Here is a 15304-nt window from a genome sequence, read left to right on the forward strand (position 1 = left end):
CAGTGGGCGCTCAATGGACAACAGACGGAGGGAGGAAGGATGCCTCCTGACCTGGTGATAGTGAGTGGGGTCCCCTCCTCGCAGCTCAGATCCAGGCTGTCAATGCTCAAGTCCAGCTGAGGCTTAGCCTGGGGCTCCCGGCTCTTTAAGGCGTCAGTCGCCACCTGGAACTTGCCCAGGTCCCGAAGCTGCTGGTCAGCATGGGCAACCTGGGAAGGAGAGGGCCGAGGGAGAGTGAAGGGAGGCCTAAGCAGGGGTGGCTGAGGTGAGGAGGGCACGGGGCCCGGTATGACAGAGGGGAGGGCGTCAGTGCAGCCAGAGCCCTACCTGTGCCTCCAGGCTGCGCACCTGGGCGGTGAGGTGACGGCAGGTCTGCTCGGCCTCCCTGGTCTTCAGCCCGGCCTGCTGCAGCTCCCGGCCCAGCCGATCCGCTTCAGCCCGCAGCTCCTTGTTCTCTGTCTGCAGCTGCTCCAGTCCCCGCAGCTGCTCCTGCAGCTCTTGGTTCTGCTGCTTCTTGGCATCATAATGAGTCTTGGCCTTCTCCATCTGGGTGGGCGGAAGGGCAGGTGGGTTGGTGGGGCTGGAGTGGGGTGGGGCGGGAGGGCAGGTGGGCAGGACCAGGCTCCTCACCTGCAGCTTGTAGTGCTCAGCCGCCTGCTCCTTCTGGCTCAGCTGGGCCTGCAGCTCATTCAGCTGGGCCTGGAGGCGCTGGGCCTCTTGCTGGCTCTCACCTCCCTGGGCCTGGAAAGCACGAGAAAGGCTGATCAGGGCTGCTGGTCTGTTTGCTCCACCCTAATCCACAGCCTCCTGGGCTCCATGGATGTTTTCAGACTCCTGCCTATCCTCTCAGGACACACAAAAAGACCTTTTACCCCCTCCCAACTCCAGCCTACCAAAACACCACACACCCCTCGAAGTGCACCTTCTATAGGAGCTTTTCCTGTCCAGCTAATGCCATTTCTGGAAGAGTTCTGGCAGCCTGCCTTTGCTTCCTTGAGACCAGGCACAAACCATCTCACTCTCTCTCCATGAGTACAGTCTCCCCGAGGAGGAAGGGCACGGATCCCCAGGGAACACCAGGGTGCAGAGCATGGAGCTAGGCACACAGCATGTGTGCTCTCTGAGGACACGTGAACTCATTTCTCCTCAAAACCCCTCTAGGAACTAACTATCTCCACTTCAGAGATGAAGAAACTAAGCTCAGAGCTTGAAAGCAAATTGACCAGGGTCACAGTAACTAAACAGCAGAGTAAGACTTGAACCTTGGTCCACCTGATTCCAAAGCTTGTGTGGGCTCATTTATGATGCCAGCACTGCCTCCTATCCAGACCATAGGCTCCTGGGGAGCAGGGCCTGTGGCGGATTCTCTGTCCGCCTACACCACCAGCAAATACTACTTCTGTAGCAGGCACTGGACAGGGCCATCCAGCCTTACCTCTCCACATCTCCCAGCACCAGGAAGGCCCCTAAGAAGGGTGTAATAAGCATCTGTTTATCACGTAATTGTGACATGGTGTGGAGTACGTGGCAGGGAGCTGGGGAAACAAAGCTCTGAGCTCCCACCAACTCCTGTGACCCTCCCAGGGCCACTGGTGCCAAATTCCTTTGCCCCTAACTAAAAGCTGTGACGCCTAGAGCTGCAAAAAAGCAAATATTAAACCAAAGAAGGTGACATCGCTGAAAGCATTAAGAATATTAAATTGCATTGTAATATTAAACGTTACTGATGCTCCTCCCCGAGAATTAGCAGTGCAACCCAATTAAACTTTCTGCAGTGATGGAAATGTTCTGATTTGCCCTGTCCGGTACGGCAGCCACTAGCCACACATGGCTACTGAGCAGTGGAACTGTGGCTAGCGCAACTGAGAAACTGAATTTTTAATTTAATTTCAATTTAAATAACCACACATGGCTAGTGGCTACTGTAGCAGACAGTGAAGGTCTGGGGGTTGGGAGCCACTCTGGTCTTCCCTCGAGAGCTCCCAGAGGCACAGGCAGGGCTCCTGAGGCTGCCAGGCCCCAGGGTGCCCCAACCCAGGGGCTTAGCACCTTCCCTCCCCGCTCAACCTGAGGCCAGCAGAGGGCAGGCCCATCCCCCAGCTGTCCCACCTTCAGCTTCTGCTGCTGCACCTTGCTGGCTTGGTCATGGTCAGCTAGCTTCTTACTCAGTTCTTCCACCTGGGGCAGGAAGGGAAAAGGAGAAGACAAGACTCAGGAGGCCTTCCCCTGGATGTCCAGACAAATCACAGGGTTTTCCCCAGACCAGTCCCCAGTGTTCCTGGAAGAAGAAACTCAGGTCCTTTCTCTGGCCTCTAATTAGGGAACGGCCTGCTGCCCAGGCTGGTCAGCAGGACGTGAGTGACGTGACCCAACTCAAGTGCTGCCAGAGCCACCTGCCTGTGCTCGCCTCCAACCCCCCGCCTGCAGAGACAGAGACAGCAGAGCCGACTCGGGAGCTGGCACCCCACCAAGCCCTACTGCCGCGGCCGCTCGCAGCCCCAACCTCCCCGGGCGGGACAGGACGAGGGGACCCAGTCTACCACTCCAGCAGACGTACTCAATGAATACCCATCCCCCCTCCTCCCAGAAACGGCCAGAGCAAAAGGCAGATGCTCGGACCTCTGCCCAATATCCACAAGCCGTTAGGGTTGGCGCTGGCGGTGCGGCTGCTGTGATTAGCACTGGGGGTCAGGCTGCTGGAAGAGGAGAGCAGGGGCAGCACACGTACTCCAAGCCCACCCCACTCCCACAGAGAGGAAGAGCGAAGGGAGGGAGGGGACGAGAGGGAGCATAACAGCCACAAACACTCCTGGCTCCCCCAGGCATTCCAGGAGCTCAAGCGTGATCAGCAAAGGCGAGAGGCAAGGGCTCCATTGCTAACTGTTTGCTATTCAGTTTGACCTCCCCCATCATCTCAGGCTCCTCGGAGGAGGTGATGGGAGGAGAGAAGGGCCAACTCCTCAGCAGGCCCGAGGTGACAGGGTAGGAGGGGTGGTGGAAAGGGTGCTCCCACTAAATACCAGTTCGATAGCTTTGACGTCTAGGGCAGCAGAGATCCTTGTGAGGGCGCGGCAGCCAGACCTCACCTCCTCTGACTTGTGGGAGCCCCTCCTGCTCCTCTCAACCTTGGCCTTCCTGCTCCCAGACATGTCTATTCCATGCTCGGGGTTAAAACCCCAGAGGGTGATGGGCAGGCATCCTGAGCTCACAACCCCCCTCATCTGTGGGGACCTCCTGCACATCATCTTTCTGGTTTCTGTGGGAAAGAAGGGGCCTGTGTTAAACAAGGCCCATGGGCATCCTGTGAGTCCCCACAGTTGAATACCCAAACTCAGAGCAGGACTTGGAGGTTTGGGAATCCCAAGAGCAGTCTGTCGCTGGATCTGCTATGGGAAAGATGAAGCCTACCCTACCCCTCATCCCCGACAAGCGATGAAAGCACAGAAAAGTGGAGAGGCCGACCTGGGATGGGTGGGATGAGGCCTGAGAGAGGGCCTTGCACACCGCACTCCGGGGCGGCCTGGGCCTGGGTTCCATGGCTTGACCCTGCCCCCTTCACAAACAGTTCACAACAGGCGCCAGCGGAGGCAAGCTGCAGCCGCCGTCATGCACCGAGACCAGTCACCGCTTAAGCAGCCAGCATTTAGCGAGGACCTCAGGCATTACCTGCTTAGTTTGCTCTCTCTGAAATAACTCTAGCTGCTCCACCTGTGCGTGGGGAGGGGCAACGGAGACAGCATGAGATGGGGCCAAAGAGGCACTGGCCCTGGTGCCAGGCTGACCTCACCGAGGCTCTAATCTTCCCCCCATGGAACTAGACGTCTGAACATTTTTGTAAATGCTAGCTCGGCTCATTCTAGTCGCCGGTGGCTCTCGGGGCCTCCACTGCAAGCGCGCCTCCTCACGACACTGTGCTCAATGGGCTGATGGCCTTTGCAGCCTGACTCTCCAGGGACAGAGGCTTCGGAGAAGAGGCTATTGGTATTTTCTGTAGGCCAACGAGGGGGCAACAGACTTGAACTCTACCAGTCACCTCTCTTCCTCTGCCACCCAGTGAGTGTGGGGAGACAAGACACTCTAATCATGTGGGAGCCGGAGGCCCAGGAATGCAGAGGGACAGTGTCCCCCTCCCGCAGGTCTGCTCTCTGGGGGCACGCTTGAGCTGGGTGCCTCACCTGGGCAGTGAGTTTCTGCCTCTCCTCCTGGAAACGCTGCCTCTCCTCCAGGACCTTGACCTTGGCACCCTCGTACTTGGCAGTCATCACCTCCAGCTCCCGGGCAGTACTCTGTGCCTCCCGCTGCATCTCGGCCAGACGGGTCTCAGCCTCAGCACGCACAGCTGCCAGCTCTTGGCCGTACTTCTCCCGGGCCTGGTCCAGCTCCACTTCCAGAAACTGCCGGCCGAGGTTGGCCCGCTCTCCCAGCCCCCGGTTCTCCTCCGCCAGCAGGCCGTGAGCCTTCTTCAGCATGCTCAGCTGCTCTGCGTAGCTGGCCTTCTCTGCCCGCAGCTGCTGGGCTGCTCGCTCCTGCTCGGCCACCTTCTGCCGCAGGGGCACCAGCTCCCCGAGCTCGCGCTGGGCCCGCAGCAGCTCCGCCCGCAGCCCACCAGCTGCCTGCTTGCTCTGCTCCAGCTCCTCTCGGTGGCGTTTCTCAGTGGCTGCCTGCTCAGCCTGCAGCTGCTGGCACAGGTGCTTAGCGGGCAGCAGCTCGCTCACCAGGGCCTGCGTGCTGGTGTGCTCAAGCTGCAGGGCAGAGAGGGCCTGCTCCTTCTGGAAGAACTTCTCCTGCCAAGCCTTCAACTCTTGGCCCAGCTCTTCCGCTCGCTCTGCCTGCGAGGCCAGCTCCTGCCTCAGGCTCTCAGAAGCCACCCGCTGCTTCTCCGCCTCCTCCCGGAGGGTCTGGACCTCCTCCCGCAGAGCGGAACTGCGTTCCGCGGCCCTGGCGCTGCTGCTGGCCGTCTCTGCCTGGAGCAGACGCAGCCTCTCTTCCAGCTTCTGACTCTTCTCTGACTCGGCAATAACCAGCCGCTTCAACTCCTTGCTCTCGCCTTCCTTCTCCAGCACCTGGCGATTCAGGATGGACACCTCCTCCTCCAAGCTGCTGATGAGGCTGTTTTTCCTCTCAGCCTCCTGCTGACTCCGGGCCACCTGTGCCTTCCACCCATCCTCAGCCTTGCTGTGCTCTTGGGCCTTGGCGCGGAGGGTGGCCAGCTCCCTTTGGGCTGAGGCTAAGGTGTCCTGACCGCTCCCCAGCTCCTGGGCCTTCTGCTCTAACTGGCCCCGCAAAGTCTCCAGAGCACCGGCCTGCTCCGCGTGGGAGGCGCGCTGAGCCTCGAAGCTGCGCTCCAGGCTGGAGGACTTCTCCTGATACTCGCGGACCTGCTGCTCCAGCCTGCTCACCTCTGCCCGCAGAGCCTCCAGCTCCGGGCCTGTCTGCTCCGTCTTTCCAGCAGCCTCAGACTGGGCTCCCGACCCGGAAGCGTCTTCTCGGCCGGCCGCCCCTAGAGACTGTGGGCACTCCTCCTCTTTCCTGGCCAGCTGTTCCTCCAGTCGCTCCACGGTCTGCTGAAGCTCCTTCAGCTCTGCCCCCTGGGCTGCCTCCTGCCCACGAAGCTTGGCCAGCTCCTGATCCTTCCCCTCCTTTTCCATCAGGGCGCGGGCCAGTGCCTCCTGCAAGGCGGCAAACTCCACACGCTGCTCGTTGAGGGCATTCTGCAGCCGCATCTCAAGCTCGGCCTTGGCAGCCTTCTCCAGGGCAAGGTCGGCTTGGGCCCGGCCCCGCTCCTGGGTCAGCCGCGCCACCTCCCTCTCCTGCTGCCCACGCTCCTCCTGCTGCTGCCCCTGGCTCTCCACCAGCGCAGCCCGCAGCCTCTCCAACTCACTGCCCATTTGCTCTGCCTCACGCTCCATGGCCTGCAGTGCAGCCTGCGTGCTGCAGAACGGGCGTCCCTGATGCTCTTTCAGCCACTCCGACTCTCTGTCTCCTGCCCTGGGCGGCTCCTTGAGTAGCTCCTGGGAGGCCGTTTCATGCTGCTCACCCGCCTTGCGCACCAAGGCCTCCAGGCGGGCCACCTCCTTGCTGGTGGCAGCCATCTTCTCCTGCAGAGCAGACAGGTCGTCTGCGAGCTTCTGGGCCCTGACCTCCTTCTCCTGGACCTGCTGCAGGGCCCTGGCCAGGCTGGCGTGGAGCTGAGCAAGCTCACTCTGCTGCCGGCCGATCTGGAGCTCGCTGTGGGCCTCTATCCCTGCCACCTTCTCCTTTGCCTCCTGCAGCTCCTGGCGGGCCTTCTCGCATTCCTCCTTCAGGGTCATCAGCTGTTCCTGGAATATGGCGCCGTACTGCGCCTCCTCCTGCTGGCTGTCCTCGTACCGCTCACGCCAGGTGGCCACCTCCTTGGCAAGCTGCTCACACTCACTCTCGGCCTCGCGCTGGGAGGCTATGGCCTCAGCCAGCTCCTGCCGCAGGGCTTCCGTCTTGGCCTGATGGGCCTCCCCGAGCTGCTGTAGTCGGGCCTCCAGCCCCTTGCGCCCGGCCTTCTCTTCTTCCAGCTCCTCCTGTTCCTGCTTGTGCTGCTCCACCAGGCTCCGGGCCTCTGCCTCCAGCCTGGAGATGCATCGCTGCCGCTCTTCCAGGATGTCTGCAGCCCTGTGCTTCTCCTCTTCCAGGCTGCCCTTGGTGACCTTCAAGGACTCCTCAAGGGCCCGAACCTGCTCCTGGAGCTGGGCCTTCTCCTGGGCCACTGTTTCTCTCTCGGTTGCTTTTTGCTGCTCAGACCTCAGCTGGGCCTTCAGCTCTGCCACCTGGGCCTGCGCCTCACACCGCTCCTGATGGGCTGCCTCAACATGGGCATGGAGCTCCTCCACCTTCTGGCTCAGCTCTGCCTTCTCCCGCCGGGCCTGTGTCACCGAGGTCTGGGCACTGTCCCGGGCTTCACTAGCAGCCTGAAGCTGCTGTTTCAGGACCTCCAGCTTGGCGGCCTTCTCCTTCTCCAATGCCTCCAGCTGCTGGAGGGCCGCATCCCTCTCCCGTAAAGAGGCCTCCCGCTCCTCAGCCGCAGTGGCCAGTTGCTGGGCGTGGTCCCGCCGGGTGGCCTTCTGCTCCTCGGCGGCCTCTTCCAACTGCTGTTCCTTCTGCTTCAGGCTGCTGCTCAGCTGCTCCACCTGCTGGCGGAGGCTCTGGGAGGCCTGTTCCTGCCGCTGGAGGGTCTGCGCGAGCTGCGCCTGCTCTGTTTGGGCCTGCTGCTTTAGGCCAGCCAGTTCTTGATCCCGCTGCTGGACGGTGGCATTGAGGGTGGCGAGCTCAGAGGTCATCGTGGCCACCTGGGCAGACAGCCGGGCCCCCTGAGCCTGAGAGGCCTGCTCCAGCTCTTCCTTGGCCTGGCCAAGGTTGGACAGGGAGCCCTGCAGCTCGGCAATCAGGCTGGCCAACTGCTGCTTTTCTTCTTCAAAGTGGTTCCGCTCGGCAAGCAGCTTGGCTTCCCGCTGGCCCAGCTCAGTCTCCAGCACCTCCACTCTGGCTTGGAGCTGGGTGTTGTCTGCAGCTAGAGTGGCTGCCTCTTGCTTGAGAGTTTCCAGCTGGTGAGATAAAGAGACAAATGGGGCTCAGCACGACTCCGCGGTCCCCCTGGCCCCTCTGGGGATTGAGGTCCGCCAGGAAGGTGAACATGGCGAACATGGGTCTGCTGCAATCCCAGCACACAGGTCTCACCCCTGCCCCTGAGATCCTACCTGCAAGACGTCACCCAGCACCTCGCCCTTCTCCCGGGGTGGGTTCTCCCGGAGCTGGGCCAAATGTTCTTCCAGCTGTGAAAGTTTTCCCTGAAGGATTTCATTCTTCTCTTCAAGGCATTTCTGGGAGTAAACAAGAGCCCCATGTTAACAGAAGTGGAACAGGCACCAGATAACCATACGAACCCTTTTGAACATCAACAGAACATAAGACCCGATTACCTTATTACCAAGATCTCCTTTTGCCCTGACCTAGGGGAACTTGCAGAAACCAAGGACCTGGGACCATGAGAGGCCTGACTTTCTAGCCCTAGTACCAGGGCTCAATTAAGTCAAGTGACCTGCTCATTTCTTCTCCAAGGCTGCTGAGTTTACTCCAGATTTCCTCACTGTATGCCTTTCCTCAGTCATGTCTTGGCTCTCAGATAATCCAAAAACCCACCAGCTTAAAAATATCCCAACAGTCTGAGCATCAACAGCAGCAGCATCCCCTGGTCCCCTGCCCGACTTTACGCCACTGTTCACTAAGTACCTACAATGGGCCAGGCACTGTGCTGGGTACCTCTCTGAATTTCTAACCTACCCAAAAGATCTGGGAGGTAGCTACTACCATCCCTTTTTTGTTTTTTTTTTTTAAAGGGTAAGAATCTGAAGCTCAGAAATTAAGTGCCTTGCCCCCGGGCTACATGGTTATTAATAAGTGGCAGAGCTGGATTCTTAGCAGCAATAATAATAACAGCAACTAATTCACTGAGAGCTCACTTTGCACCAGACAATGTGTGTTCAGTGCTCTATATGCATTATCTTACAACGGATGATGAGGCAGCTACCCATTCTTTTTCCCATTTTAGGAAAAGGATGCCTAGAAAGAAGTCAAGTAACTTGTCCAAGAGCCACACCTTGTAAACAGCAGAGACAGGATTCATAGGTGTACTGGCCTGAAGCCCATTACAGCACACTATTAAGCCTTGACAAGTAGTCAGCATAATTCCCAAAGGCCCCAAAGAATAGAGCGGTAAACGGAATTCAGCTTTGAGTGTGTGGTCAAGACTGTGGCCCTGACTTCCCGAAGCAGAGGGTTACCTTGTCCTGCAGGGCTGTGCCGAGCTCCTTCTCCAGATGGGTCTGCTTCTCCACCCACTCCCGAGTGGCCTTGCTGTGCTCTTCTGTCAGTTCATTGAGGGCCCCCTGTAGTTGCTGCAGGTGACTGGCAAACTCCCGCAGCTAAGACAGACAAGAGGGAACGCCCATCACCCAGGGTCAAAACTGCCAACACCACTGCTATCTGCCCCCTGAGCTCCAGGGTCTGGATGGTTCCCATTAGCCTTCCAACCTTCCTCAAACCAATCGCAACTATTCACGTCTCTGACTCAGGACTACAAATCAAAACTTAGGGCCACCAGCTGGTCCCTGGCAGGAGCCAATTACGGAATGAGGACATTCTCCTCAACCCTCTTTGGGGGAATTTTCCAGACCAATTCAAGCTAAGGGGCTTCCAGGTGGGGGCCAGAAACCTCAACACTCACCTTAAAGGAAAGGTCCCCATTCTCTTCAGAAAGCTGGTTAATTTTGCGATCCATCTGGCTCTTCTCTGTCTTCAGGTCCTGGCACTGCCTCAGAGTTTCGTGGAGCCGTATGGTGAGGCTGCAAGCGAGGGGAGCAGTGAGGAAAGAGCATGTCTCCCCTGCCCCGGGTGTGGGAAGGACGGTAGAGAGCACTGTACCTCTCATTCTTGCCACGGAGCTCCTCAAGCTCCCTGGGCTCCAGCGGACTGGCCGCCTGCTTCTCGTGCAGCAGAGCCAGGCGGTCGATGCGCTGCTGCATCATGGCTATCTGCGCATCTGCCCCAGAGGAGGGGAGAAAAGAGGAGAGTTAGCACAGGACTAAGGGGAGGAGGGGGAGGGAGGAGGGGGAGGAAGGAGGGGGCGTCCAATCCCAGGGAAAGGAAGGAGGGTGGCAAGGACAGAACCAGCTTCCAGGAGGTCAGCCTGACAGGCCCAGGGCTGAGCTCTAAGGTCCCAGGCCAGCAGAGGGGACAACACGGAAGACAGAGGGGCCACGCCTCAGACAAGCCCAGCGCTTCCCCGGATGAAAATCCCAAATGCTGCCCGTTAACACACATCTGCCAGAGGCCAGCCACCTACCCTTCTCTGTGAGGAGCTTGCGGTTCTCGGCCAACTCCAGCTCCAGCTCGTCTCGATTATTTCTCTCATCTGCAAGCTGCTTCTTCAGCCGCCTCATCTGGAATTGTGGGGTCTGCAGAATGTCACCCATGGGGGAGGCTGGAGAACCTGGGAGGAAGCTGAGGAAGGAGATGGTCCAGATGCCATGGTCAGAAACTGACATGAGGGCTGAAGCTACTGACCACAGGCGGGGCTGGGGGAGCCGGGCCCTATGGTTGTGAGCACCGGCTGCGGGACCCAAACACCTGGGTTCTGTCTGCAGTGCTACCTCGTGCCTTATGACATGACCCTGAGAAAGCTTTTCTTCTCCTTCCTCCAAGGCTTAATTTTCTCTATGCCCTCCCCCGCCCCCATAGGTGCAAAAGGAGTGCATTCCCTTTGCCTCTACAGAGCTGCACTAGGAGAACGGACTTTAGCACAGTCTCCAGGGAAGCAAGAAATTCTATAAACAGAGAACAGCCTTTGAGAGGCCTTCTGCCAAGGACAGATCCCAACCAATTCCCCCATTAGTACTGGGGCAGGGGAGGGCATCCCAGATCTACAAGATACTCCAAGCACTCTTGATGACGTAAGGGGCTGGTCAACAGCTTAGCCTCTAGGATGCAGGGATCTGAAGACTGGATGTTGAGGCCCCATCCCGGGAGAAGAGGCCCAGCACATACTTGTTCCCACTGGAAGAGGCGACTTTCTGTAGCTCTAGGAAGCGAACCTCCCTCTTGGCCTGGTGGCTGGGTGGGGAGAGCTCTTCAGCGATGGTGCTGGAACAGGGGGAAGGGACAGGAGCTAGAGGGGAAGGAGTAAACAAGCCAAAGAGAGGTTAGTAAGAGGGTGGACAGATTTGCATCTTTACACAATTTGAGAACTCGCCTTAGTGGGAATGAATCCAGACACTTATAGGTAAGCTGCAGAGGGAGGCGCCTGGGCAGAACCTGAAGCCTGGTGTCTGGGTTATCCAGAGGTCAGTGCCCTAGGCCAAATCAAGCAAGGGGCTTCCGTTTCCACAGATCACCAGCACTCAAAGAGCGCAGTGAAGTGACTGTGTCCCCCGTGCTCAGAGACTGGACCAAGTGCTCACGCTTTTCCCTCAAGCCAACCCTGAGCAGATCTCCTCTCAGCCCCAATGACCTCTCGAGTCAGAGCCACCAGCCTCCTTGCTGAAGCCCTCCATTCTGAAATCGTGCACTGCCAGCATGACTTCTTTCTCAAAACCTCCTCTTCCCTTGGTTCTCACGGTGACCTTCGCATGGCCCTCCTACTTCTAACACCAGGTCTCCGTCTCCCTCACCTGCTCCTCCCTCCCTCTCCCACCTGCCCTCCAAGCCCCAGAGCTCTGATGGGGCCCATGTGCTCTGCCCACGGTGCCCAAGGCTTCAACGGCCATCCATACACAGACTTGCAAGCCCACAGCCTGGCCCAGAGCCCTCTCCTGCATTCTAGACTCACATCTGCAACATCTCCACCTGAAGGGCTCACGAGGAACCTGAACACAAGGAACATCAAATTCAGTGGCTGGATGAACGTGCCTAGACCCACACCTTACACCCTGTTGTCGTTAGATGGCTCTTCCAAACAGGCAGCACTCTCACTCTTTCTGATGTACTTCCAGCAAGACACTTGGTAGATTCGATATCTCCCTGTTCTAGCACTTATTCCTTATCATACATTCTGGTTTATGTATCTGCCTTCCCACCTAGAACACGGGCATTATGTAGGAAAAACAGTTTTCTAAGACTGTGTACTCCCAGCTTATAAGCCTAGAGTAATGACTGTTTAAACTATAAAAAACAAAAAAAGAAGTGTGTGTGTGTGAGGGGAGGGGGGGCGGGTAGTCAAGGAGAACCCGCAGCAGACATGATCACTTATAAATGTTCTGCTTAGCTGCTGCCAGGCGCAAGAAGGAGCTCTGTGGGAACTGGGATGATGGCAACATGGCCCAGAAACCAACTTACCCCCTTACACACGTTTCCTAAGCACCAACTCTGTGACTTGTGTTGGGGCAAATCCCCACTGCACTTCCTGACAACTCAGCATCCTAGCAGTCCCCAGCTCAGAAAAGACAGGATCCTTGGGAGTGATCCCAACTTACCTTTTTGTAAGAAGTTCTCTAAGTCCTCATTCAGGTTTAGCCCATCCTCATGGTCCAGCACAAATTTGAGAATGACAGCTAACTCAGCCTGGACCACAGACAGAGAAAGAGCATCACTTAGGTGTTCAGGAGGCCCGAAGGGATGGAGGGCACCATCCTGGCCGTGCCAGCCCTAGGAGCCTGCTGGAGCCCATTCTTCCTCTCAGACCTGAAGACCCATGGTCCAGCCAAGAACACTCCACCAGAGACATGTTCACCCTACTTGTCCCCAGCCCCTCTTCTCCCCTAAAGATGCACCCAGGGTGAGACAGAGGTCCAAACTGACTTTGCTCCTGACCATGAGATGAGAACAGGCAAAGTAATGCAGTCAGAAAGCTTTTATACATAACCCTGTTGGCCTCTTCCAGCTGACCTCACTGTTGTTCTTTGTCTGAGTGAGAACACCTCCAGGGCTCATCCAAAGCTTAGCCACCAGCAGGTATAATCTTGCCTTCTCTGTCTGAATTCCAAAGCTACAGAGTTGATCTGATTATCCTGGTCATCTCTGTAGTTCCTTATTCCTTTAGAATTTGTTTCTACCAGGTCTATGATCAGCTTGGAGCAGAGAAAAGGTTAAAGAAAGGAAGGAGGGCTTCCCTGGTGGCGCAGTGGTTGAGAGTCCGCCTGCCGATGCAGGGGATGCGGGTTTGTGCCCCAGGCCGGGAGGATCCCAGGCCGGGAGGATCCCACATGCCACGGAGCGGCTCGGCCCGTGAACCATGGCCGCTGAGCCTGCGCTCCGCAACGGGAGAGGCCACGGCAGTGAGAGGCACCCCCCCCAAAAAAAAAGAAAGGAAGGAGCCACCCATGCCTCCCACTACAACCCCCAACCCCAGAGACGAGCCACGAGCTAAGTGAGTACGAAATGGGATGACTCAACATTTCTATCACCACATGAAAGGCCACAGCTCTCTGGACACTGCCCCACCAGTCACCTACATTACCCACTGTGGCATCCCAGCTGCTTCTGCTCTGGAAAATAAAGGACAGCTGCTCATATAGGAAGCAAGGAAAACATCAGGACCCATATGGCAGGTAGCTCCTGGAAACCAGGTCAATTCCCTCTCTAATGAAGCAGATGCACCAACTCCTCTTCACTTAGGGACCATGCAGAGGAGGGGAGAGGACATAACCGCTCTGAGCTAGACTGTCATGACGGACAAAGACATTCTCACTAATCCTTCCTACTAGAGGAAAGGAGGAAGAAATGGAGTGACAGTTTGTGTAAAACACACACACACACATACGGGAGCACATATACGAAGAAAGAATAATTTCTACATACCAAACAGTTCAGGTACGGGTACAGTTAAACTTATGTACATGAAAAGGACGTGGAAGTATATCCTTTAAAAGTTAGCAGTTATTGCTGAGAATGAGATTACTGGCAACTGTTATTTCCTTCTTTGTGCTTTTCTATATCTTCCAGACTTTCTATAATGAATGGCTATAACTACTGTAACATAATTTTTTAAAAAAACAACATATGTTGTTTAAAGAAAAACAACTGGAATGAGGTAAAACACAGGCAAGACCTGCTGGGCGGGGTGGAGGCACAAGGGCTTACCTGAATCTTGTATTCAAATTGTTCCCAGTCCCTGGGACTTCTGGAGCTCATGGAGGAGTGGTATAAGAGCAGCATGGTCATCTAGAAGCCAAACAGGAGGCAATCACTGAGCAGGGCTCTCTTCTCGGTCCCCAACCCCTGCCCCACTCTGGGGACTCTGAGCTATTCTGAGACCCTTCCAAAGCTCCTAGAATTCAGCAGCCCCAGGCCGCTGCCCTTAACTGCATCAGGAATCACTTGATTGAGGACTCAGTGCTCACTGTGCAAAAAGCCAGGTGCCAGAATTCCTGCATAACTAAATTTCTGGACTCATGGAACCCTGGGTATGAAGCTTAAGGCATCCTCTATAGGCCAGCACCCAGAAACAGAAGAGGGAATGAAGTGGACTGAGCTAAAAAGAAAAGTGTGATGACAGCTGGGTGAGGCCTGATTCCTACCAGGTCTCCACTGAGGCCACAGTAATGATCTAGTCAAGCTCTCTGTCATAAAGGTGAGCTCCTAAAATCCTTGGCTGAATCAGCCTCTGCCTCACTAGGTAGCTGCCTGGACCTACCGCCAATCTCCACGAGGCCCAGAAATAAAGCCCCACCACTTCTTCTGGGTTAAGAGAAGGCTCCTCTGCAGGCCCCTCTGGTGCCACCCTCCCCCCAGACCAGTCTGGTATTCCACGGGTACCTTGGCAAGTTCCAGCTCTGATCCCTCCATCACCTTCTGCACTGACACCAGGCATTCTGGAGAAGAGGGATGTTTTCGGTTTTCTGTAATGACAACAATGTAGAAAACAAGGTGAATTTCCTGGGGGCCATCCCTGAGATCATCAAAACACATCACAGTCAGAGGAGCAGAAAGGCTGGTGGGACCAGGAGACGCAGGGCTCCTTACTCCTAGGTCCCCTCTCGCCCAACATACACGTTCCCACCTGAAGTTAGTTCTATCCTGGATTGGTCCAAGGACTACAGGGATAGTTCAAGAAGAAAGCAGGCTGGAATTCACAGCAGCTCTGGGGCCTGACATTGCACTCACCTACCCACGCACCAACTCCCACTCAGCACCACAGAGGAGGAGCCCAGAGATTCCAGGTCACTCAAGAGTCTCATTCCAACTGCGGCTGCAGAGGAAGCCCTGAGTCAGACCAGGGCTGGGACACCTGGTTCTTATGCTGCCAGAGGGGCATGGCTCAATTACTAACACCCTGATTTATCTAAATCCATTATCACCTTTCTTATAATTCTCTTGAGGTGGGGATGGTAGATAGCTCCCGTGTCAAAGATGAGGACTCTGTTCACAGCTATATGAGGGAGGGGAATTCACAAGTGCTGTGCTAGAAGCTTTGCATGTGTTATTTTTTTTAATATTAATTCACTCATTCATTTATTTATTTGGCTGCACCGGGTCTTAGTTGCGGCATGCGGGATCTAGTTCTCTGACCAGGGATCGAACCCAGGCCCCCTGCATTGGGAGCACAGAGTCCTAACCACTGGACCACCAGGGAAGTCCCGCATGTGTTCTTATTTACTCTATCCATCAACCTTAAGAGCAATTACTATGATCTTCATTTTAAAGACAGGGAACCCATGTCCAGAAAGGTCACACAAGCAGTAGAGTAGGAGGGCCAAGATTTCAACCTTAACCTGCCTGTGCCCCTATACCTATCACCTAAGCAATTAATTCAATGTTATCAGGGTAAAATGTTTTTCTTGCA

General features: G+C 56.3%; 1 protein-coding gene across 11 annotated transcripts in view; it reads right to left on the bottom strand.

Annotated features, from left to right (window-relative positions):
• The window catches only part of NUMA1 (nuclear mitotic apparatus protein 1), a 74841-nt gene that overhangs the window by 5653 nt on the left and 53884 nt on the right, over positions 1 to 15304 (bottom strand). For 8 of the 11 annotated variants that reach the window (XM_081240967.1, XM_081240962.1, XM_081240971.1 and 5 more), the window contains 15 exons: positions 14278 to 14360; positions 13603 to 13683; positions 11997 to 12084; positions 10573 to 10693; positions 9872 to 10029; positions 9451 to 9568; positions 9254 to 9371; positions 8811 to 8951; positions 7728 to 7850; positions 4176 to 7574; positions 3667 to 3708; positions 2110 to 2178; positions 631 to 741; positions 328 to 546; positions 52 to 209 (listed from right to left, as the gene is read on the bottom strand). In XM_081240967.1, coding sequence (XP_081097093.1) covers positions 52 to 209; positions 328 to 546; positions 631 to 741; positions 2110 to 2178; positions 3667 to 3708; positions 4176 to 7574; positions 7728 to 7850; positions 8811 to 8951; positions 9254 to 9371; positions 9451 to 9568; positions 9872 to 10029; positions 10573 to 10693; positions 11997 to 12084; positions 13603 to 13683; positions 14278 to 14360 — 5029 coding nt within the window. The remainder of the gene's footprint in view (positions 1 to 51; positions 210 to 327; positions 547 to 630; positions 742 to 2109; positions 2179 to 3666; positions 3709 to 4175; positions 7575 to 7727; positions 7851 to 8810; positions 8952 to 9253; positions 9372 to 9450; positions 9569 to 9871; positions 10030 to 10572; positions 10694 to 11996; positions 12085 to 13602; positions 13684 to 14277; positions 14361 to 15304) is intronic. The other 3 variants (XM_081240972.1, XM_081240964.1, XM_081240970.1) reach the window with 2 other exon arrangements.

This window comes from Mesoplodon bidens, assembly GCF_964165515.1.
Source record: "Mesoplodon bidens genome assembly, chromosome: 7".
NCBI classification, from domain to species: Eukaryota; Metazoa; Chordata; class Mammalia; order Artiodactyla; family Ziphiidae; genus Mesoplodon; species Mesoplodon bidens.